The sequence below is a fragment of the Brachyhypopomus gauderio genome, chromosome 6, assembly GCF_052324685.1.
Source record: "Brachyhypopomus gauderio isolate BG-103 chromosome 6, BGAUD_0.2, whole genome shotgun sequence".
Lineage (NCBI taxonomy): Eukaryota > Metazoa > Chordata > Actinopteri > Gymnotiformes > Hypopomidae > Brachyhypopomus > Brachyhypopomus gauderio.
Genome location: NC_135216.1, coordinates 2,416,738 through 2,442,972, shown reverse-complemented (window position 1 = coordinate 2,442,972; position 26,235 = coordinate 2,416,738). Strand labels below are relative to the sequence as shown.

Sequence of the window (26,235 nt, the reverse complement as noted above, 5' to 3'; positions counted from 1 at the left end):
AGAGAAAGAGAGAGAGAGACTTACCCATTTGGGCATGTTTCCTCCATTTGGGTCATGGTGATGATATTGTAACACAACCACTGTTGCTATTACTGACATTCCAACGATGATCATTATGCTAGCAAAATACTGCCCTGAGAGAGAGACAGTGTGTGTGTGTGTGTGTGTGTGTGTGTGTGTGTGTGTGTGTGTGTGTGTGTGTGTGTGCGTGCGTGTGCGTGCGTGCGTGTGTGTGTGTGTAAGAGAGAGAGAGAGAGAGAGAGAATGCATTATGCTTTAGCTTTTAATTTTTTCAGTGAATTACTGTTTTACCATCTAGTAAAAATAATAAAAATTGGTATATGCTAAAAATTAGAAAAGTGAGGAGGAGAAACACACAGTGAGGAGAGTAAGGGTGAAGATGAGGGAGAGAAAGTGAGTGAGAGAGAGAGAGAGAGAGAGAGAGAGAGAGAGAGAGAGAAATAATACAGTGGATACGGAAAGCATTCAGACCCCCTAAAATTTTTTACTCTTTGTTTCATTACAGCCATTTGCTAAAATCAAAAAAGTAATTTTTATTTCCTGTTAATTTACATTCAGCACCCCATCTTGACAGAAAATATCACATGTCCATAAGTATTCAGACCCTTTGCTCAATATTGAGCAGAAGCACCCCTTTGAGCTAGAACTTCTTGGGAATGATGCAAAAAGATTTTCACACATGGATTTGGGAATCCACTGTAGGTACCATGCCAAACCAGAAGGTGGCAGTACCGCTGGCAATACATCGAACAAACTTGCTTTGATGGAAGAAAGGGTGTGTCAAAAGTACGCAAACTTCAGGTGTTTAAATTCATTGATCAGCAGCCATCTCTCTCGATCAATTCCGTTAAACCTTGGACGAGACTCTCATTCCTAGACTACATAACCAGAAGGACGATTCCCAGCACACCTGGACGACGTCGCTTTTTATTAACGAGTAACCCATGGTGGAAATTCCATCCAAATTCCAGGAAAATTCAGAGAGGATGATGAAACCACCTGAAATCGTCAACACATGAGAGTCTAACTGCTGGGCATGGATGCATACACCACCACACCCCTCCCCCCTTGGGAAAATCTGACCACAACCTGGTCTACCTGCAGCCACAGTACAAGCCTCGGGTTCGTAGACAACCTGCATCTACATGCTCCTTCAGGAAATGGTCTCCTGGTGTTGAAGAGGCTCTCAGGGACTGCTTCGAGTCCACTGAATGGAGTGTCCTGCAGGAGCCATACAGGGAGGACATTGAGGGGATGACACACTGCATGATGGACTACATGAACTTTTGCATGGACAGTTCCTGTGAAAACTGTACACTGCTTCACTAACAACAACTAGCAGTTTTAAAGGCCTTCTGAACAAAAAGAAGAGGGCCTTTAAAGACAACAACCTGGAGGAGCTTAGAAGTGTACAGAGGGAGCTTGAAGTCCAATTGTGAGAGGCCAAGGACTCCTACAGGAAGAAGATGGAGCAGAGGCTGAGAGAGAACAACATGAGGGAGGTATGGACTGGCATGAAGACCATCACGGGTTGTAAGCAGGTTGGACAGCGCCATAGATGGTTAGGTAGAGAAAGCCAACGAGTTCAACATCTTCTACAACCTGTTTGACCGCCCTGTTGGGGACTCTACAGCTCCAGCAGCCACCCCCTCCACACACACACACACCCCTCCACACACCCCCCTTCACACCCGCTCCACACACCCCCCTCCACACACTCCCTCATCTCAGCTCCTGATATTTCAGTCTCTGTTTGCCTGGACATCAACACTTCACCTTCTCCTATTGGTATTCATGTGCCGCTCCCACAGGCTAATGGCACAGACAGCCCAACCTCTGCTCCCCCCTCTTCACACCCTCTTCACACTCAGTAGACTGCTGAAATGCCCCCTTCCTCCCCTGTGCACAACTTCAATACAGAGCAGGTAAGAGCTGAGGAGACTCCACATAAGAAAGGCAGCTGGACCGGACAGAGTGTGTACCAAACTACTGAAGTCCTGTTCAGCTGAGCTGGGGGCTCCCCTACAGCACCTCTTCAACATGAGTCTGCGTCGGGAGGGTCCCCACACTGTGGAAGACATCATGCTTGGTTCCAATACCCAAGAAGGCACAACCCACTGAGCTCAATGACTTTAGACCGGTTCCTCTTACTTCACGTCATGAAGACCCTGGAACATTTGTTTCTGCACCACCTCGGACCCCAGGTTCAACATGCAGTGGACTCACTGTTGTTCGCCTACAGGGACAGAGTGGGAGTGCAGGATGTCATACTGTACTTTCTTCACGGGACCCACTCTCACCTGGACGGGGGGGGGGGGGGGGGGGGGGCAGCGCTGTGAGAATCACATTCTTTGATTTCTCCAGTGCTTTCAACACCATTCAGCCCCTCAAACTGAGAGACTAGATGGAGAGGATGCTAGTGGATCTGCACCTGGTTTGCTGGATCACTGACTACCTCACTGGCAGACCTCAGTATGTCAGGTTGAAGGATTGTATTTCAGCGACTGTGGTCAGCAGCACAGGAGCTCCACAGGGGACTGTACTATCCCCGTTCCTCTTCACACTCTACTCCTCAGACTTCCAGTACAAGACGTGCCACATGCAGAACTTTTCAGACGACACTGCCATTGTGGTCTGTGCGGGGTCCGTGATTGGTGTGGAGCTAGACACTGTGGTTACGGTGGCAGAGGGAAGGACAGTGAACACACTGCTCTCCATCATGGAACTGCACACCACCATCATGGACCAGACGTGTAACCCCAGACCGTGATCTTTCCACCACCAAACTTACTTATTACACCACAGCCGCCACAAATTCTGCAGGAGACCTACTGGAGCCCGTATGGACCAACAGTCAAGTTTGGTGGTGGAAAGATCATGGTCTGGGGTTACATTCAGTATGGGGGTGTGAAACATTTGCAAGGTGGAAGGCAATATCAATAGCCTAAAATATCAATAAAAGCTACATCTTACATTCCCAATCATAAAAGGGGTCAAATTTTGCAGCAGGATGGTGCTCCATCTCATACATCCATCCCTACATCAAAGTTCCTCAAGGTGAAGAAGATCAAGGTGCTCCAGGACTGGCCAGCCCAGTCACCCGACATGAACATCATTGAGCATGTTTGAGGTAGGATGAAAGAGGAAGCTTGGAAGACAAAACCAAAGAATTTTGATGAACTCTGGGAGGCATTTAAGACTGCATTCTTTGCTATTCCTGATGACTTCATCAATAAATTGTATGAATCATTGTCGAACCGCATGGATGCGATCCTTCAAGCTTGTGGAAGTCACACAAAATATTATATATGGCTCTAATAGCACCACAACGTCATTCACCAGTGTTATGAAGCATATATTTGTTTAAGAAGTGAATTATTTGTTTGATTTTCACCTTACTTTCTGTGGGCGACAAAACTTTTGTCTTGCCAAAATCTGACCTTTCTGTGTTCATTAAATTATCAATATTTCTGCAGTAAAGCAAATTTATTTTCGTAATTTAAATCTCATTTGGGAGGGTTTCAGCTTTCATATGAGTCATTTCTAAAACCAATCGATAAATTTAGAGTCAGGTTATAAGCTTTTGTTTCCACAACATGGATAAGCGACAGAACTTATATCAGGGACTGTATGTACTTTAGTAGGATTAGTGGGTGAAACCCCTACACCTCCGCCATTCTTCCTTGCAGATCCTCTCCAGTTCAGGTTGGATGGTGAACGTTGGTTGGCAGCCATTTTCAGGTCTCTCCAAAGATGCTCAGTTGGGTTTAGTTCAGGGCTCAGACTGGGCCAGTCAAGAATGGTCACAGAGTTGTTCAGAAGCCACTCCTTTGTGACTTTAACTGTGTTAAAATCATTGTTTTGTTGTAAGGTGAACCTTCTGCCCAGTCTGAGGTCAAGAGCACTCTGGAAAGGGTTTTCTTCCAGTATCTCTCTGTACTTGGCCGCACTTTCCTTCAACTGCAACCAGTCGTACTGTCCCTGCAGCTGAAAAACACCCCCATAGCATGATGCTGCCACCACCATGTTTCACTGTTGGGATTGTATTGGGCAGGTGATGAGCAGAGCCTGGTTTTCTCCACACATACCACTTAGAATTAATGTTCAATCTAAGTTCAATCTTCGTCTCATCGGACCAGAGAATATTATTTCTCATTATTTCTTCATGTGTTTGTTGGAAAATTATATGTGGGCTTTCATATGCCTTGCACTGAGGAGAGGCTTCTGTTGGGCCATAAAGCCCTGAGTGGTGGAGGCTGCAGTGATAGTGGAACTTTGTGGAACTTCCTCTCATCTCCTACTGCATCTCTGGAGATCAGCCACAGTGATCTTTGGGTTCTCCTTCACCTCTCTCACCAAGGCTCTTCTACCACAATTGCTCAGTTTGGCTGGATGGCCAGGTCTAGAAAGAGTTCTGGTCATCCCAAACTTCTTCCATTTAAGGATTATGGAGGCCACTGTGCTCTTAGGAACCTTGAGTACTGCCGAAATTTTTTTGTAACCTTGGGCAGATCTGAGCTGTGAGGTCTTATGTAGACAGGTGTGTGCCTTTCCCAATCAAGTCCAATCAGCTTAATTAAACACAGACTCCAATGAAGGAGTAGAACCATCAGAAGAAATGGACAACATTTCTTTTTTACAGTAATAAATTTGCAAAAATTTCTACATTTCTTGACATTTCTGTCAAGATGGGAAGCTCAGTGTACATTAATAAGAAATAAAATTAACTTTTTTATTTGAGCAAATGGCTCCAATGAAACAAAGGGTGAAAAATTAAGGGGTCTGAATACTTTCCGTACCCACTGTAGAGGAGCTCTATGTAGGAAACAGCAGCTAAGTCTGAAAAACTGAAGAGACAAAGAGTTTGTCAGTGATAACCCCACAGCAGCCATATATATGCCAACAGTTGCTGTATATCGTATACCCCCACAGATCTTTATTTAGTGGGGGGACTATAAATGAGGGAGACCAGAAAATGAGGAGTGGGTGGAACTGACAAGAAGGCTTTCGGTCCACTACAACCACATCTCCCTTTTTTGCACAATGTTACCAGTCAACTTAATTTTTGTCCAAAATGTATTCAGACAATTACATTTAGAAGATGAGCAGATGGTGTGGTCGCCAGAGCAAGTGTGCTTGGCTGTGACACAAAATGACATACATTAGTATGTTCTAAAAAGAACAGCTTGTGGCCTTTAACATTTACTTTCATAATCCTCTAATATGGAACACCCTTCCTGTCAATTAACTAAGAGAACTCCAAATGTGACCTAAATTAACTAAATGAGTTATATATATATCCATCAAAAGGGGTACATGGGAACCAAACACAAAAAGTGGAACACAGAATGCAAAGGTGTGTCATATTTGGGGCCTATTAAAACAAAAAGAACAGACCATACATGCATACACACACACTTACTTACCTATGAGTGGGATGGAGTCAGAAGTGGCAGGCATAATTTCTGCTACCAGTAACATGAAGACTGTGAGTGAGAGAAGAACAGTAATCCCTGGAGAAACAGGATTGTTTAAGGAGAAACAGAGGTAAATGTTTAAGGCATCATCTTATGCAGTAATGAACTCTTGGGATTTAGCACTTTTTATTAGAAGCTAACCTGACTAACTGACACAACCACTTCAAAGCCAGCCCTAGGTGAAACAAACGTCCACACTGGATGGCAGTGGCGCAAAAAGGGGGTATGCAGCGTATGCGACGCACAGGGGCGCTGCACTAGAGGGGGCGCCAAATTGATGAGATATAATACTGAATTTGTGTCCATCTTACGTTGCCCCCCCCCCCCTCCCCCCCGGTCGCCACCTCCTCCAGGTTCAAATCTCACTCCAAGCAATCATGAAAAATTGCCAACCTTGAGAAAAGTATTTGCTGAGTTGGTGGGTGGTGGGGGGTGGAGTGTGGGGGGCGCCAATAGTATGTTTGCATACACCTCAGAAAGTATGTAGTTGCAACCCTGCTGGATGGTTTAGTATGGATTGAATTTGATTGGCTGATGTGCTGTAGCTTGATGGAACGATACATAAAAGTGATTACATTGAGCCATCTGTCTTAATCACGTCCTCCTCCCTTCTCACTGTTATCCATCTTTTACATTCTTCCTCACTCTCATCACTCTCATTCATCCATCTGCATTTCACTCTAAATCCCCATCAGTCTTCTTGCACTCTGTTTTGGCTTGCTTTGAGGCCAAATTTCAAAAGTGCACACTGCTAGGATAACGGACAGCCAATAAAATACCTGCGACAACCTCAGCTGCTTGATGAGATCAATATACAAGATGGATTTACCTTACAGAAACTATTAATAAATGGCCCATCCCCATTTTAAAATTCAGAGGTATATCACAGTACCAGCAATCAGGAAGAAATAATAAGCAGCTCTTTAACCTGTTAATAGGAAAGTATGTGTACACACATGAAAATGTGCATGAAGATATCCAGTTTTGGGAGCTTTCCATACAGTCTTTATCAGGCTCCACATCCTCTCTCTCTTTCTTGCCCCCTCTTTCTTTCTCTAAATTGATTTTGTTTAATTACGTCAATAGATTAATTGCCCATATAGGTCTATAGCAAAGCATCTTTCTGAGAGGTGGCTGTGGTGAAAATCATGCAAGAAATCCCGACACATTTACTTTGGTGTGATCATTCCCCAGATCTTCTCATTTTTTCTTCTCCAACAGGAAAAACGCGCTTTTCAATCAGTATTTTTGCAGTCATTTTAAAATTCATCACCTCCTTGCAAAATGACTCAGATGGGGGTAAATTATTGTATACTTTATTGGATTGTATCCCAATCGACTAACTGTAGAGAGGATATGATGTACAGGGCGTTGCATAAAATCAGTGGTCAAATTGTAAAAACAAATCAGAGGGTCTGGTTAGTTCCACCTGAGGGGGTGGGGGTTGGATGTTAATTAAATGTGATGCCTCTCTGAATCTGAATTACTGAATCTTCCAAATACTACTGGCACCCATCACACCCCACACCCCTCTAGAAACAAGCCTGCTTATAGTTAAGACTTTCACAGCCGCTTTATTCCAGCTTTCAAGGTAAATGCACTGCAATTATCCTTCTACTGAACCAAAGAGTCTTTCACAATTTAGTAAAATGTCATCAGCTGTTTGCTGCTTTCTGCTCCCTCTCTGTTGCATTTACCACCTGTGTGCTTCTTTTAACTTTTCATGTAGGGAAAAAGAAATGAAAAATTGGCTGGTCATCACACCACAGCAAGAGGCCCATGCAGGAGATGGTCTGAAATTGTGATGTATTGTCAGGGTTTGTTGTTGTTTTGCCAAGTTATCTTCTGTGTGAAGCCTCAGCAGGTTTTCACACCACTGCATACAACATATCATCGGCCAGCTGAACATGCTTGGAGGAGTTTTGCTGACCGTCCTGCCGTGTGGGCAGGACTGGCCACATAATACAGCTATGAGCAACAGGATGCAGACCTGTTAACCCACTGAGCCATGTAGCTGTATAATTAGAGCAAGGACAGCACAGTATCTACAGATCAGTGGGTCTTGTTGGAGACCAAACCAGACCAGAAGTGGGAGAAGGGTGAAGAGCTCTGGTGAGGCATGCTTTGTCAAGAGCATAGCACATTAAGCGTTGTATGGTAAAGTAATATGATAAACCCCCAAAACTCTCATTGCTCTCGACTCTGCCGGCCTGATTACCGAGTGAGATCTTCTCTCCAGAGTCGGCAGGCAGCAGGAAGATGAGCAGCGTCATGGAGGAGAGGAGCATGCAGGGGATGAGCAGGTTCAGGGCGTAATAGAGCGTCCGCCTGCGGATGGTCACCACGAACGTCACATCTGGGTACGGCTCCTTACAGCAGTCATAGAAGAGTTCGTTCCGGGTGCCAGGCACTCCTGAGGGTGTGAGAGAGGAGAAAAATAAATATGCATGAAACTGGTTTTGGGTGATAGTAAAGGCTTACAGGCAAGTGACACGTCATTAGGGTTTCCAAGAAAGAAAAAATAATGGATAAATAAGCTCAGTAATTACCCATAAGCTTTCATTTGTGAGATAAAATATCTGCTGTTTTAGCTATTGTGAGATCATACTGGAAATCTAATTAATGGGTCTGCCAAATACCAGAAGCCCAGTCTGCATCCAGTGATGTTGCCTGTATACTTCCGGAGGTGCCCTGGTGCTACACTGTGGACATTCTGAAATTGTTCATGTCCCCCCAGATGTCTTGGCCTAACAGGCACACCATTGATCCTAGACTCCTTTTAGACTGCAGCAGCAGAACTACACCCAGAGGTGTTGTTTCAGTGGCCCTGGAAGTCGAATCCTCATCTGTTGTTAATTGCTCCAGCGTGTCTTGGCGGAGTATGGCTAAGGAGGCAGAGTAAAGGGATTTTTAACATTCAGCTAATGTCCAGTTAATGATTTTTAACATTCGGGTAAGAAGCACGGTGGGACGAGCTGAGAGAAAGGTGAGAACAAGTGACAGAATAATGAAAGAATTCAAATAAGAAAAGATATGGAAATGGGAAGCGATCGAGCTCGTCCTTATCGACTTGTGCTTATCCACTTAATTCAATTGTATGTAATCAAATAGGCTCCCCTCAGATCAGGAAGGACTGGGGGCCTAAACATAATTTGGGTAAGGTGGTTTCAATCTGCTGTGTGGAAGAACTTTTCATTCTGTGTGAGTGTTATCCTCATATTCCCAGTGGGGTCTCGGTCAGGTGCTGAATGTGGTTTATTTGTGCTTACATGGAAATGCCTTATGACAATTGCACAGGTTCCACTTGGAAGAGCTTGTGACAAAACTGTTCATTCTTTTGTCTCACTCAACCTATTAAATTCAATATTAATAAAACAAAGGTGAGCTCAGTCAGCCAATTTATCGATCAAGACTACAGACATCAGCAGCACAAATGAAAAACAAGATGTTCTCAGGTTTGCACAGTCATGGGAAAAGCTATGAATGAATAATGTTTGGGTCAGTGTTGGGTTTCTTATTATTATGATGTGTAGAGTCCAAAAATATCTCAGATGTTCAAAATTATTTTTGGCAACACCATGCTCCAAATACAGGCGAATAATTTGTGCCTAACGTGGAGCAAACATCTGAGAATAATTCAGATTTGTTTTTTACACTAAAACATGTAAGCATATTTACCATCTCACATGTTTCAAAGCACATTCCATTTTTAAGTTTGCTAGAAATACATGTCCTTAAAGCCTTAACTGGTCGTTTCTGCAACATGTCGACCAAATTTTAGCACTGCAACAAATTTTTTTTCAAAATTACAGAAAATGAAGAAACAACAAAAGTGTGTGTGCTGTTTTGAACTAGAACTTATGACCTGTAGAACATTTCCTAATTGAAGCTTATCCCCAATTTCAAAGTCAAATGTATTTATATATCACTTTTTACAACACATGTTGTCACAAAGCAGCTTTACAATCATACGGGTCCAGATCCCTAATGAGCAAGCCAGAGGTGACAGTGGCAAGGAAAAACTCGCTATGATGGCGGGGATTAGGAAGAAACCTCGGGAGGACCAACACTCAAAAGGGAACTCATCCTCCATTGAGCAGCCCATTAGCACAAGTCCGTATTTCTGGACAAAAAGTGGTTCTACAGTTATAGTTAAGGTTCTTGTTCCCCGGCCAAGTAGTCACAGTCCCTTCAGTGCAGATGGTGAGCCTCAAGGTAGGAGCTAGCATTAGCACGTCCTCTTTCGACAATGGCACATCCAACCCCGGCATCAGAAGAATCAGAATCACCTTTATTGTCATTATAATTTGCATTACAATGAAATTTGAATCTACTCCAAGGTGCTTGTTGGGACAATAAATACACACACTCAAATACAATGACATAAAACGATAAGTTACGAGTAGTGCCACATTTACAACTGGTTCAGTAGCAGTGGCGGCTGGTCAATACGGGGCGCTCGGGCGCCGCCCCCTTAATATTGTCCGATATTAAAATGAGTTCATTAAAAATTGCGATAGTGAGGAAATTATTTTGTCACACTGTGTGTCTAATACAGCCACGTTTGAATTTATTAAAAGAGTAAACACATATTTGTATTTAATTGCTTACATTGTGCACACGTCCTGGTTGGGGCGCCGGTCTAATGGGAGTCAATGTAGATGTATAAACTTTTGCCAAGCACATGATGTGAGGCTGCAGTTTAATTGGTCGGTTTCAGATTTTCCACTGAGTGTCTAACACTCCCACTCTTGTTAGACACCCCCACTCTTGTTGGTAGTGTCAGTCATCTGCGGTTCGTTAACTCGGTTCACGTTGAATAGCTACAGGTTGGAGCAGCATCATTTACAAAATGAGAGAAAATTCCGTTTTAGCTTTGCAAAAAAATCCTTTCACACAGCGTTCATTTGAAGAAAAAAAAAGTATAAAGGAGCTTGGCCCGGATCAACCAAATTTACAAATTCGGCAGAACGCGAGTGATCGAGGACGAGCTTACACCGAGCCTTTTCCAGCTCTTTCTATGACAAACGGAGCTGGCTAGCTGGATGCGATGTAAGCAATGCCTTTTACTGCTTCCCATGTTTGCTTTTTCAAAGTGCTGGCACAGAAAAATTGTGGACAAGAGACTTAAAACATCTTTCAGATAAATGCAAACGGCACGACTTTTCTGAGAAACTCAATGACCCAGGACAGACTGAATGCATTGGCCATGTTGTCAATGGAGAAAAGTCACAGAGATGACTGAATTTAATACAAATGTAATAGAGAAATTTGCAAGCCAGAAGGAAAGGAGGGCAAAATTCATGTTCAAATAAATAAAGGGCACTAAGACTGCTTTATTTGTTTTTCATTTTTTTGCACCCCCCTCAATTTTTTTTGCACCAGCTGCCACTGTTCAGTAGATTGCTTACGTGATATGTTGAATATTGCTATTTACAGTGTATGTTACATAATATTGCACGTGGGAAGTATTTTACATGGGTTGTATTGCACATGGGTTGGGAATTTACAATATTGTCATTATTTACATGTTGTTTAGTGCAGTGATGGCTCTTGGGTAAAAGCTGTCCCTGAGCCTACTTGTACGAGTTTTATGCAACCTGTACCGTCTGCCTGAGGGTAACAGGCAGCAGGGCTGGGTCAGTTCTGCCCTTTCTGAAGTCCAGAATTAGTTCTTTGGTTTTTTGAATGTTCAGTGGCAGGTTGTTGGCAGAGCACCACCCGGACCGCCGGTTTATTTAGTTCTTGTAATCCGACTCGTCTCTCCCTGAGATGAGCCCGACTACGATGGTGTCTGCAAACATTATGATTAAGTTAGAAAGATAGGTCAGAGAGCAGTCATAGGTGTAGAGGGTGGAGGAGAGGTGGGGGCCTAATTTCACAGGCTGTGGGTGGTCTGTGAGAAAATTCTGTATCCACTGGCAGATGGGGGTGGAGATACCCAGAGCCATGAGTTTCTGGACCAGAATCTCCGGGATGATGTGATTAAATGCTGAGCTGAAGTCTAGGAAGAGCATTCTCACATAGCTCCCCCTATGCTCCAAGTGACTCAGCGCAGTGTGGAGTGTAATGTTTGTGGAATCCTCTGTGGAGCAGTTTGCCTTATAGAGGAACTGATGGGGGTCCAGATTGGGAGGTAGACAGACTCTCAGGTGTTTAGAGACCAGTCTTTCAAAACACTTCATGACTACTGGTCTAAGTGCAACAGGCCTGTAGTCATTTGTGCTCTCCACCACAGACTTCTTCGGGACTGGTCTAATGATGGAGGACTTGAGGCAAGGTGGAATGATGGCCTGTGACAGGGACATGTTGAATATGCAGGTGAAGACCCCCACCAGTTGGTCAGCACACGCTTTTAGCATCTTTCCAGGTACGCTGTCAGGGCCAGCCGCCTTCCTAGGATTCAACACCTTAAGCACTCGTCTCACTTCATGTTCCTGGAGTGTTAACGTGTTAGTGCTACTTGAGAGAGGTGAATGTAGTAGTTGTTGTTGCTGACTGTGTCGAAGCAGGCAAAGAAGCGGTTCAGCTCCTCTGCCAGCGAGGCGTTGGTACTAGCATTGTCTGGTTTCCTGCATGAGTAGTTAGTGATGTGATTTATGCCCTGCCACATCATTTTATGGTCATTTGCAGTGAAGTGGTCCTCTATCTACATTTTGTATGCCGTCTTGGCCTCTCTGATGCCTCTTCTCAGGTCAGCTCTGGCTGCACTCTGTCCCCCAATTTAAAGGCAGTGTTTCAGCTTTTTAAGAGGGACAAGACTTCACTGTTCATCCAGGGTTTCTGGTTAGGAAACACCCTGACCTTTTTGTAGATGGTGACTTTGTCAATGCAGTTCTTTATATAAGAGAGTACAGTGTCTCTTATGTACAAACTCCTGCAGATTGTGGCTGAAAAATAGGTCCCATTCCGTACGAGAGAAGCAGTCCGGCAGCTGTGTGAGTGCTCCCTCGGGCCAGGTCTGGATAGTTTTCCGGTGTGGCTTTGTCTGTCTCAACAGGGGGGTGTAGGTGGGGGTGAGCGACAGGCAAAGGTGGTCAGATCCAGCAATGTGGGGGAGGGTGGTAACTGTACGCATGTTTTATGTTTGAATAAACATGGTACAGCGTATTTTTCCCTCTGGTTGCACACTTCACATACTGGACGAACTTTGGGAGTCTTTAGTTGGGCCTGATTGAAGTCTCCAGCTACAATACAGATGCCATCTGGATGAGCAGCTGCTTGTTTACGCAGGCTGTGTCTCCGCCTCCTCTTACGCTTGCCGGGCAGGCTTGTGATCCACAGACACCCCGGCGGTCTCGCTATGACAACTCTGCTACATCTGTAGCGGTATGCAGTAGATTCTGACCTCAGTCAGTGATTCTACGCTCCTTGCTTTATCTACCTTCCTCCAAAGACATTGAATCTCTAACCCAGCTAAGTGACAACTTATTCTGCCATTTTCTTTCCCTACTAGTATCCATAAAGCTTGTTCTATTCCATAATGTGTCTGCCAATTCCTGTGTATGTATAGATACCATCATAGCCATCGAAACACCAAGAACCTAATTTACCCACAATGTTCACCCAGGCCCGTCGCGATGGGGCAGGCAAACCAGGCAATTGCTTGGGGCCCCAAGCTGGCCTGGGGCCCCCAGACAACAACAGGTTAAGAATTAAATGCAGCGACAAACTGTGTGAGCCCCCCTTTACATTCTCAAAGTCATGAGCAATGACACTGTTCTCAGAATCCCCCTCAAAGGGGCCCCTCCCACCAGCTGCTGAAGGCAGGCAGACACTGTCCTGGCAGACAGCCAAGTTTTAGACGCCGGCAAATATGAAACTTAACCATGAAGTGAATTTATCCATCAGGAAGCCAAAAGAGAAAACAAAAGAAGGAAGAGGAACACAAAAAAACTAGTGGTGGGCCGTTAACGGCGTTCGTTAATTTGATACTCTTATCGGGCGATATAAAAATTATCGCCGTTAATCTATCTACTAAATGGGTAAGCAAACTATGATGACTTTCAACTTGACAGTTTAGCTCGGCTGTAATCCTAACCAAATTGCACAGTAGGGGCGAGAACGAGTTTTCAAACCTGTGAATTAAAAATCGTACGTGTGTTTACATGGATGCAGCCACGAAGTCGCCAGGTTTGCTTCATGGAAAATTCATTTTTAGGAACGTAAAATATTACCGGAGCGGAGCTCGGAGCGGTCGTTTTCTGCATGGTCCTAGCGCTAGATTCGTCGCTATTTAAATATTTATTTTTAACCGTTAAAACTGCAGAGGACCAAACCGGCTTTTGAAAAAGTCCCCCCCAAATTATGTCCGTGAGGTTAAATGTACTAAATGTTGGCTTACATTTCAAATATCATGTTTAGCTGAATAAACATGTTATCAACCCCTTTTAATGTACAGTATGTAGGCTTACAAATTCATGTTTAACTGAATAAACCGTTGAACACGAGTAGCCTACATTTTATTGAGTATGTTTTTTTTTCTTCAAGTATCAAAGTAGAACAGCTTCCTCAAGCAGTCATTGATGCATTTTGGAAACAGGAGATGAGCCCCTGGTCTAATGCACCCTCTGTATTAAGAAACCCTATCTCAAAAGCTGACTTTTAGTTATTACTTGGGTAGCACACATATGAGCCATTTTAATATAGATTAATCTAGATTAATTTCAAGATTTCAGTGAGATTAATCTAGATAAAAAAAATTAATCTATGCCCACCCCTAAAAAAAACACAAGACAGTGGTAAGTGATGATTTACACTGGATAAATTAGGCCTACCTGTACAAATGGTGTAATTTAGCAGCAGGTAGGCTAAAAACAATATATACTCCCGGGTAATCCCATACTTAAATCTGCTATGTTCAGCTACAAGTAGTAAATTTGTAAAGTAGTTAGTTTGAGGTGTATATGCTGTGGTTCTTGAAGGTGGACTGCGGCCAGATATGTTTTTTTTTTTTGGCCGGAGGGGAGTTTGGGCATGAGATTTCTGGTGTGGAGGTTGGGGGGGCCCCGGTTGGTGTCTTTGCTTGGGGCCCCCAAATACCTTGAAACGGCACTGTGTTCACCACAAATTCCAATCACAGTGACTGGAGGACTCTGGAATTGCCAATCTGCTGTCCAGAAGGCTGACTTCATCTCAGCTCTTGCAACCCACCACTCGCTACACTTCTTGGCTCTGACAGAAACCTGGATCACTCCAGAGAACTCTGTAACTCCAGCTGCTCTGTCCTCTACCTTTTCATTCACCCATTCCCCATGACACCTTGGAAGGGGAGGTGGCACAGGTCTACTTTTATCTCCAGAGTGGCGTTTCACCCAATTCTGCTTTTCAGCTTTTTCAATTTCTTCCTTTCAGTTCCATGCTATCACTGTATCCTACCCCACTATTCTTCACATCATTGACGAACTTGATACCCTCCTTAGTAAATTCAACATTGAAGCAAACCCGTTCATTTTCCTTGGAGACTTCAACCTTCCATCTGACAAACTTCATTCATCTTGCATCGTCATTTAACCTCGCCATCAACCCATCCAATGCGACTCATAGAGCAGGCAATATTCTGGACTTGGTCTTTACACGAGCCACCAGAACATCGGACATCACAGTCACCCCACTCCATCTGTCAGACCATCACCTTCTATCCTTTTCTTTCCCCCTCCCTGCCATCTCCACTCACACTTCCCCTGTACATTCTTTTTACTTTCACCCAAATCTATGCTCCATCAATCCCTCAACCCTTGCTGCCACTATTTTGTCCTCCCTTCCTCATCAGAATTGTCTGTCTTCTCTCTCACTGGACACAATTACTGATACTTTCCTCTCTACGCTCTCTTCATCCATCAATCTTCTGTGTCCTCCCTCCCCCAGGCTTAAGAGATCTGTTCCATCCACCCCCTGGCTAACTCGTGCTTCGCAGCCACAGGAGAGATCTAAGAACTGCAAAGAGGAGGTGGAAGAGAAGTTGCCTAGATTTAGACCTCTGCTCATATCAATCTCTCCTTTTAAAATTCTCACTAAAAGTCACATCAGCAAAGTCAGCCTACTACAGAAAGAAATTTGAATCATCTGCATCCAACCCACGCAAGCTATTCAGTATTTTTTCTTCTCTCCTTAACCCTCCCTAACCCCCTCCTCCATCCTCTCTCACTCCTTAACCCTCCCTCACCCACTCCTCCATCCTCTCTCACTCCTGAGGATTTTGTCATCTTCTTTGAAGAGAAGACTGCAGCAGTCCGTCAGTCCTTCTCCCCAGCTCCCAACCTTCCTACTAATATCTCTAACCCAACACTCAACTCCTTGGCTTCTTTCTCCCCTCTCTCCTCAGACAAGATACATCAACTTCTGACTTCTAGCAATCCTACTACATGCCCACTGGATCCAATTCCTTCCACTCTTTTCCAGAATATGTCAAGAGAACTCCTTCCATTCATCTCAGCAATCATCAACTCCTTAGTTTTGGGTCATGTACCTACCATGTTCAAGATGGCAAGGGTGGTACCAATCCTGAAAAAAGCAGCACTTGACACCTCTGACATGAACAACTACAGACCGGTATCACTTCTTTCGTTTCTATCAAAAACTCTGGAGCGTGCACACTATGACCAATTATCTCTCTTTCTCACCCAGAACCAACTCCATGATCCTAATCAGTCTGGCTTCAAACGGGCACACTGAACAGAAACTGCCCTCAAAGCAGTGACCGAGAAGCTCCATGCTGCCAAGGCTAACACACTATCATCAATTTTAATTCTTCTAGATCTTTCTGCAGCCTTTGACACGGTCAACCACAATATCCTCCTCTATGTTCTTTAGCCTCGGTGTTACTGGCTCTGCTTGGAAATGGTTCCAGTCATATCTTGAAGACCGTTCCTATCAGGTAACATGGAGAGGATCTACATCCAATCCGTGTAAACTTTCCACTGGAGTTCCCCAAGCCTCAGTTCTAGGCCCTCTTCTCTTTATATACTCGTTCCCTTGGTGACATTATTTTGTCTCATGGTTTCTCTTATCATTGCTATGCTGATGACACCCAGACCTCTACAACTGATTCAGAATCTCCATCCTGGCTCCAAAATGGTGGAACGATTTTCCATTAGTTGCTAGGACTGCAGAGCCTTTTGCTATATTCAAGCATAGACTGAAGACCAACCTGTTTGTTGAGTTCTTACCAGAGCACTAACTCAGCTGATACCACTTGCCGTTGTTCTTAAATTGTATGTATGTCTATGGTTATTTGTGCTTCTTGGCAAACGTCTAACTTGCAAAACACTAGGTAATGACATTGACTCCTGTAGTTTAGTAGTAGTCTGACTCAATGGTATCTTGATTTCTGGCCTATCCGTACTATTACCTAGGATAAATTATGTGATCAGATGCAAAGCACTTTGTAAGTTGCTCTGGATAAGAGCGTCTGCTAAATGCCGTAAATGTAATATCCTCTCGTTTAGATTATTGCAATAGTCTTCTTGTGACGCTCGAAATATGAGGCACGACGAATGTCAAACTGTGCAATACTTAATGTTTAATGTGAAAAACAAACACGTGAAGAAAACACACCTCTCACACAGGGCACAAAAGGGAATAGGGGGTTAGGGATACATAACAGAATGGACAAACACACAGGCATGGGCAACCATGAGATTGCTCTCCCCGCTTGCAGGAGAGCGACCAGATGCGCAAACCCTTCCAAGGCTGCAGGTGGCACCAGAGGCGGGACCCCTCCGTTCTGCGCACCCGGTCCTTCCGCGCGCGCAGCGCTGCTGGGCGCTCCAGGCAACCGCGCACCCGCTGGCTCTGCTTTGGGCGCTTCCGGCTTCTTCCTGGGCGCTGGCGGGGTTTTTGCTTGGCGGCATTCACTGGCCGGGGTACGAGGTGCCTCTGAGGGCAACCCGAAACACACCCTTGGGCCTCGGATCTCCTCCGCTCGCCGGGGTAGCACCTCCTCGCCCCCTGACGTCTCCATCCCCTCCTCCTCATCCTCCGATGCTCCTGGGCGCCGCGACATCGCCTCCTCCGTGGAGATGCAAGGCGAGCAGTCCATCTGGCTCGCCTCAGAGCCTGACCGCGCTTCGTCCTCTGGTTTCTCCCCCTTCGGTGTCGGCCAGAGGAGGATGGGTTCCCCCCCTGAGTCTTGGTTCCTCTCAAGGTTTCTTCCTCATGCAAAAAACTAGGGAGTTTTTCCTTGCCACTGTCGCCTTTGGCTTGCTCACTGGGGGCTAGGACTCGGCACTTGTAAAGCTGCTTTGTGACAACAACTGTTGTAAAAAGCGCTATATAAATAAAATTTGATTGATTGACTGATTCTTTGTACGCACGGTCGCTTCTAACCGCACAGAGGAGGAAGAGCCAGGTGCTTCCTCGCCCTCGCTGTCGGATTCGGCAAGGGGAGCACACACAAATGGCGGAGGGCTGACGTCAGGTTCCTCCTCGCTCCGATGGATTCCGAGCAGACGGACGGGGAAGGACTGACGTCGAGATCGTCTCCTTTGTAATACACCGTAGGTGCTGAGTGAATGGAGGGAGGGGGACTGACGTCTGGATCGTCTCCTCTGTAATACAAGGTGGGGGCCGAGTATAAGGAGGAAGGGGGACTGACGTCTTCACCCTCTCCTTCTCCGTATCGCGCGCCTGCTTCAGCGCCTACCGAGGGTAGAGGGCTGGCTTCCTCGGTCACGAGGGGAGCGGAGTGCTCGAACGGAGCAGAGTTGGCCCCTCTCTCCATCTCCTCCTCGGAGTCTTCGGACTGGAGAGGACTCTCCTCCTCGGACTCCCCGCTCCCAAACTCGACCTCGGGGGGGGGGGGGGGGGGGGGGGGGCGAAGACCCACTCACTGGTGCCCACGTAGACTCCTCCAGGTCTGCCGGGGGGAAGGTCCCTTCTGTAGGGTATGCCAGGGGCAGAGCTCCGTGCCTCTCGCTCCATAACCTGCTTGCGGCCAGTCGGAAGCACTCTGCCTCATCCTCGGTCTCGGCCGCCTGGGCTTTACGCAGCAGGCTCGCACAGATGGGGTCCCGCTGCATCCTCTCATCTGGGTCTTGTACCTTGCGGCGACGCATAGGGGAAGAGGTGTGATGTCGTTTGGCCTTCTTCTTGCCCTTTTGGCGTGCTGACGTGTACCCTGGCATTGTAAGGCTCGTCTTTCTGTGACGCTCGAAATATGAGGCTCGACGAACGTTGAACTCACACACAGGCACGAAACTTTAGACAAAGACGAGCACAAGACATTGCGCGAACGCACATTATATAGGTGATTAACACATACCCTTGTGATCTCGAGACAAGGCACAGGTGCGACTACGAACACGCTCACAAACAACCCACACCCACGGAAGTACAAACATGGACATAACTGCACGCAGACGACATAATGACACGCCCACAGGGAAGGGTCCGGAGCTGTGTCCGTGACACTTCTAGCTGGATGTTCTGGTAAATTGATAAACAAACTCCAGCTGGTTCAGAACGCAGCAGCGCAAGTTTTAATGAAAACTAAAAAATTTGATCACATTAGTCCCGTACTATCGTCATTACATTGGCTGCCAGTTAGATTCCGTATTGACTATAAAATACTTTTATTAACATATAAAACACTGCATGGCTTAGCTCCAGAGTATCTTAGTGAACTTTTTGATCATTACAACCCAGCACGTTCACTTCGTTCACAGGACGCAGGCTTATTAACTGTTCCTAGGATCAAAAAGATCACAGCAGGTGGAATAGCCTTTTTTTTTAAAGCTCCACAACTGTAGAATAACCTTCCTGCCTTTATTCGGGACTCAGACACAGTCTCAATGTTTAAAACTCAAGTAAAGTCTCATCTGTTTACTTTGGCCTCTGAATAATCTGTTACATATTTACCACATCACATATATTTCTTCTCCAAGGTTCACTTGGGGAGCAGTGTTGGGAACGTTACTTTAAAAAAGTAATTAGTTATAGTTACTCACTACTTGTTCAAAAAAGTAACTGAGTTAGTAACTGAATTACTCTATAATAAAAGTAACTCGTTACCAGGGAAAGTAACTATTTGCATTACAGTAAAAAAAAAGTTACATGCCAATGAATAAGGATTTTTTGAAAAAGCAGTTTTCACAGTCAGTTGAAATGAGTAGATCAGAAAGGTGTTTAACTTTTGATATTTATTGCACATCCACAGACCAGGATAAAATCCTTTAAAATCCCAAATCTTTGTAAAAAAAAAAAAAAAAAAGCAAAAGTAAACAGTTACACTATATAAAGTGCATTTATATCTATCAAATTAAATTAAATTCTCTCAACCTGAGACAACTGGTTTGTTCACAACAGAAGTAAACTCAACAATAAAACCTCTCTTCTTAATTAAATTAATCAAATACCCAGTCTGGTAGACATTCAGGAACTTCAAGTATTTTCTTAAATAATGTTTATATCGCCAAATGCTCATTTTTCTTCGGCTTCACTGATATTGCAGCAAATTTAGCAGTAAGTAGTGACAAAATAATAATGGTAGGAGACTTTAACGTACATTTTGATAATGCGGACGATCCACTGACAAGGGCTTTTACTTCTATATTAAACTCTGTCGGCATTATACAAAACGTAGTAGGACCTACACATTATCAAAATCATACCCTAGATCTAATCTTAACGCTGGGTATCGACGTAGATAATATAAATATACTCCCGCAAACCGTAGCTATCTCTGATCACTATTTAGTCCAATTTGAGATCCCGTCTCCTCGGCAGTGTATAAAGTGCTCGATAAATTCATTAACAGCAACACAGTTTATTGAAGCCTTCCCTGATTTAACTGCTCTAGCCCACTCGCCATCCGATCCAGGAGAGTTAGATAGTCTAACCAGCTGCATAGAGAATACCTGCAGATCAGCTCTAGATATAGTAGCTCCACTCAAATATAAAAAGACTAGATCTAAAAAGCTCACCCCGTGGTACACCAACCAAACTAGAAACTTAAAACAAATAGCACGTAAATTAGAGCGTAAATGGCGATCTACAAAGTTGGAAGTATTCCACTGTGCCTGGAAGGATAGCATTATTGAGTATAAACAGGCTCTCACTAAAGCACGCTCAGCATACTTAGCCTCACTGATAAAGAAAAATAAAAACAACCCTAGATTTCTTTTTAATACTATTTCCAAACTTACAAAAATCAAGCAGGCGCAGAACCTCAGATTCCAGTAAACCTCACTAGTAATGTATTTATAGATTTCTTTGATAATAAAATAGAGAATATTAGAAAAAATATAAAACCTTTTATTAGCAATACAATGGGTATGTCATCTGGTTTGGTTGATATTGATTTAAATTACAGACTTGATGCTTTTCATCCACTCCCACAATCAGAATTAGAGAAAATAATTTCTTCCTTAAATTGTGCTACCTGCACACTAGACTCGGTTCCCTCGAAGTTATTAAAAGAGGTATTACCAGCGGTAACTGAACCTCTTCTAACTATATTTAACTCATCCATTACAATAGGTCACATGCCCAAATCATGTAAATTAGCAGTTATTAAACCTCTGATCAAGAAACCAAATCTTGATCCGACTGTACTATCTAATTATAGACCCATTTCAAACACATCATTTATATCTAAAATCATAGAAAAAGCTGTTGCCCAGCAATTATGCCTATATCTGCATAGGAATCACATATTTGAAAAATTCCAATCTGGTTTTAGGCCCCATCACAGTACTGAAACAGCATTAGTTAAAGTAACAAATGATCTCCTCCTTGCTTTAGATCAAGGCTATGTATCACTGTTAGTGCTTCTTGATCTAAGTGCAGCTTTCGACACAATTGATCATAGGATCCTGCTAGAAAGGTTAGAACGCTGAGTTGGAGTCTCAGGCACAGCCCTTTCATGGTTTTATTCTTACCTAACAAATCGCTATCAGTTTGTAGAGCTCAATAATATTCCATCTAAACGAACAAAAGTTAAATATGGGGTCCTGCAAGGCTCCATTTTAGGACCACTATTATTTACATTATATATGCTACCATTGGGCACAGTTATAAACAAACATGGTGTCAATTTTCACTGCTATGCAAATGACACTCAACTTTACATATCAGCCAAACCTGATGACAAACTCAGTTTAGGTCATCAAAAATTGAGGCCTGTGTAAGAGATATTAAATGCTGGATGTCCCTAAACTTCCTCCAACTTAATGAGGACAAAACAGAAGTTCTCCTCCTGGGCCCTAAGGCCTCAAAACAGAAAATTCCAGATTTAATGCTTAATCTCGCAGACTACCCCATTACACCTGGCACAGTAGCCAAAAACCTAGGCGTCATACTCGACTCTGACCTATCATTTGATAAATACATAGATAATACTACTAGGATAGCTTTTCTACATCTCCGCAACATTGCTAAGTTAAGAAATGCATTATCACAGGATGATGCGGAAAAATTGGTGCACGCCTTTGTTAGCTCTAGATTAGATTACTGTAACTCACTACTGTCAGGATGTTCAAATAGGAATTTAAATAAACTTCAAATAGTTCAAAATGCCGCAGCCAGGGTTCTGACCAGAACTAGAAAATTTCAGCATATCAGTCCAGTCCTATCAGCCCTGCATTGGCTCCCAGTTAAATGCCATATGACTTTAAAATTCTTTTATTAACTTATAAAGCACTGCACGGGCTTGCTCCTGAATACCTTCAGGAACTTATTTCCTATTATGAACCCCCACGTCCACTAAGATCACATGGTGCTGGTCTCTTATTAGTTCCAAAAATTAACAAGGTAACAGCAGGGGGAAGAGCCTTTTCTTGTAAGGCCCCCCAGCTTTGGAATGATCTTCCTAAATGCATCCGGGACTCTGACACAGTAACAATCTTTAAGTCTAGGTTGAAAACCCACTTATTTAGTTTAGCGTTTGATACTGGAACGCTGGTGCTGTCATCCTGTCACTGCTCGAGGTCACTCAAGTTTGTTGACAGTGCAGTGGACGGATGCCATTGTCTCAGGATGCCCCCAAGCCTGTGTTACCTTCTGGTTCTGCCTTTGTTAGCTAGGCTGTAATAATTTAACTTAATGCCGGAGATGCTGCCACACTCCAGAAATGTTTATAATTTCACCTGTCCTGTATATGTCCCCATGCAGCGCTAATTTTCCCTGTTTCATTTCTCCACATGGCTGCCCGCCTGCTTGAGGAATAATGAGATGAGGAGACCAGCGATCCATCCTGGGCCAGCCACCTCCTGCCAAACCAGATGCCTACACCATGATGGACATTATTACATCTCTTTCCTTTTCTTTCTCTTCTTTCTGTATAAATTGTTGTTGTTGTCATGGTGACTGGTGTCGGCCAGAGGAGGATGGGTTCCCCCCCTGAGTCTTGGTTCCTCTCAAGGTTTCTTCCTTATGAAAAAAAAACTAGGGAGTTTTTCCTTGCCACTGTCGCCCTTGGCTTGCTCACTGGGGGCTAGGACTCGGCACTTGTAAAGCTGCTTTGTGACAACAACTGTTGTAAAAAGCGCTATATAAATAAAATTTGATTGATTGATTGATTGTGTGTAACTGGTGTGTCACTGGTGTGCTTCGGCACGCGTGTAAAAACACTGTCTCTGATTGGCTACCATAACGCTGCCTTAGCCAATCGCTTACTGACTTGTTAAGTTAAACAGGTGTTACACCGAGAACTGTGACCTATCGAGATCTGTTACTCCTCACTAGCCTGGGCAGCGGTCCGCTCGCATTACTGTTAGTATATCAATATATAGTAATGCACCGCTTTTAATGACCAGTAACGTCAACGGCGTTGTAACGACAGGAAAAGTAATTAATTATATTATCCCATTACTGACAAAATGACGCTGTTACCTAACGACGTTATTCGCAACACTGTTGGGGAGTAACACTGCAGTCGGAGCCTACAATTCCAGTATCATCGCTCCGACAACCTGGCGTTCATCATAAGACATTTACAGTGACAATATCAACACCCAGAACTTTCATTCTAGTTACCTTATACTTTATTTATGACTTGTGTATTCATCTGAATAATTTGTTTTTGTGCAATTTGTGTGTTAACGGGCCGCCCAATGGAGGATGGGTTCCCTTTTAAGTCTTGGTCCTCCCGAGGTTTCTTCCTATTCCCCACCATCTAGGGAGTTTTTCCTTGCCACTGTCGCCTTTGGCTTACTCATTAGGGATTTGGACCCATAGTATTGTTAACCTTGTAAATCCTGTAAAGCTCTTTGTGACAACATATGTTGTGAAAAGCGCTATATAAATATATTTGATTTTGATTTGATAACACGGGGACTTTATTATGAGAATGATGAGCAATGGCGATTGATTAGTATCAGTATTAATTGGTATTTGCATACTTCCCAAAATCTGGCAGTCACACGGCCTTATTCTGATAAAATAGCAAATGGTCAAGACTGAGAAGTGTTGGGTGAGCAGCAAGTATCCATTTTAGGCTATCATAGCATTTTAGATATTTAGGTTAAAGGTGTGTTGAAAGGCTGCATAATAGTTTGAATTTGTAGCCTCTATGCTGTGGTTCAACATGTTTTAAAAAACACTCAAACAAGTGAAATTACAGATTTTAAAACTTATAAATGATAAATAAAAGCTTTGCAATTTAAGCATGACTACAGTAAGTGTAAAAAAATATAAAAGTAATATTAGCAAAAGATATGCCCACACTGACTGAGTAAAACGGTGTCAAATGCTTTTAAGACATATTTGCATTGCATGAATTCATAAAGCAGTTTTGTTTGTAGCCGGATACAAATGCATGTTATAGCTGTTTAAAGGAGGGAGCACCTTTAACCTGAAGAATTAGAATTGAGCTGTTATATCAGAGAAATTCAGAAAATACTAGAGATGATTTCAATAAAATCATAAAAGTGATTTTGAAAGATTGAATTGAACTTTAACCAGTAATTTTTAAATTATTTTTTTTCCACGTCGTATCCCACATACCAATCAATAATAATCAGCTCGTGTGTACAAATAAAGTTGTGATAGTCAAGGTCAAGACCAGATGCAGAATTGCTGACAACATTCTGCAGTTTATTCAACAACCCCTCCAAAACTTGCTGTCTAAGCAAGACCTGTAGGGTTAAAGGAGTATAATTATTACCTGTACAAGTAAAAAAAACACAGAACATTGTTTACACAGGATATTGATCAGAAATCCATATCCTTTCTATAGTCATCTAACACAGGATATAATGTAAATATAATGTATATTTAAGCAATTAATCGCAGTACCGGAGCAGCAGGAACAATGTCATTGGTCAAAATCCGTTACTGCTTTCTGATTGGCTGTTTTCTGTGAATTCCGAGCGCGAGAGCATAAAAAGGTTTGCGAGCGCGCGGGAGGGGTTTGAGTGCGCACGCACGCTCCAGTAAACGGAAGAAGAGTATGTTCGTGTGAGAGCAGGATAAATCTGAGCGAGCGCAGGATAAATCTGAGCACGCGCGAGCGGTTCTGTAGTGGAGCAAAGCGAATCTGAGCGAGAGCAGAGTAAATAGGAGAGAGCACATTAATATTTTGCACGAGAACAAAGAAAATCCGTGCGAGCTGCGTGAATCACGCTCTCGCACTTAAAAAATGTGCTCTCGACTATTGGCAGAGAAATAACGCCATACATCAGATTTAACAATTTTTTAACAAAATAAAAAGGCTAAACTAAAATCAGCGGCGAAAATGACGTAATCGTGTTGGCTAGCCGTGCGTGAGGGTCTCGATTTGTGAGGTCGTGCACCTCTCGAAATTTGTAACTTCGCGCGCCGTCTGAACAAAGTCATGTTTGCAGGGTTCATACACCTTTACAAGGTGGAATTAAAACACTTGTACGTAACTTTCAAGGTCCATTTCAATATTTCCCAGCATGTTAAACTTAATTAAGTTAAATATTTATACATATACTCGAAATGATTCGAAATAATTCACATTACTGTATTTGTGGTATTATGGTGGTTTCAAAACATCCAATCTTAACGTCTTCATGTTCTCTCATGTTTCGTCCTGGAATTACAAGAGGCTTGTATTTGTTAACGTAATACAAGAGAACTGTTCGTTCAGACAGCTATTTGTTGTGAAACGAAGTAGTTACACTTTCAAGCATTTTAAAGTACTTTTCAAACCTGAAACACAAAGCAACATTAAAATTCATCATAAATGTTCCTTCCCCTGTTTTTGAGGGGTGTTTCTTTATAGTAACACATATCGTTTCGGAGAACACTGCACGCGGAAAATATAAACGCTTCCACCGGTCGCGCGAGGTGGGCAGAGTGACGCGCTACGGTCACTCCCGAAAGTATGAACCAGGCTTTAAAAAGGTTCATTTCTTCCAATTGCTTGCGCCCCACCTGCAATACCCATGCGCCCCACACTTTGAGAAACGATGCATTAAGGTGAGTCAACGACTGAGCTACCTGGATTCTTTATTGAGTTATTGTCCAATAAGCCGGCTGATTATTGATCTCCAGTTCCAACCAACTAGTACAGCCAAAACACACATCTGAATTCTGCATATAGATCTCTGCCCAATGGATGGTTTCCCTTTTGAGTCTTGGTCCTCCCGAGGTTTCTTCCTAATCCCCACCATCATATGGTGTTTTTCCTCACCACTGTCGCCTCTGGCTTGCTCATTAGGGATCTGGATCTGGATTGTAAAGCTGCTTTGTGACAACATGTGTTGTAAAAAGTGCTATATAAATAAATTTGACTTGACTTTACTTGATTTGAGAATTATGTGATTAATGGGGA

General features: G+C 43.5%; 1 protein-coding gene across 2 annotated transcripts in view; it reads right to left on the bottom strand.

The window, feature by feature from the left end:
• Positions 1 to 26,235, bottom strand: part of chrna11 (cholinergic receptor, nicotinic, alpha 11) — a 114,765-nt gene that overhangs the window by 23,246 nt on the left and 65,284 nt on the right. For both annotated transcript variants that reach the window (XM_077008133.1, XM_077008135.1), the window contains 3 exons: positions 7,717 to 7,911; positions 5,448 to 5,534; positions 25 to 134 (listed from right to left, as the gene is read on the bottom strand). In XM_077008133.1, coding sequence (XP_076864248.1) covers positions 25 to 134; positions 5,448 to 5,534; positions 7,717 to 7,911 — 392 coding nt within the window. The remainder of the gene's footprint in view (positions 1 to 24; positions 135 to 5,447; positions 5,535 to 7,716; positions 7,912 to 26,235) is intronic.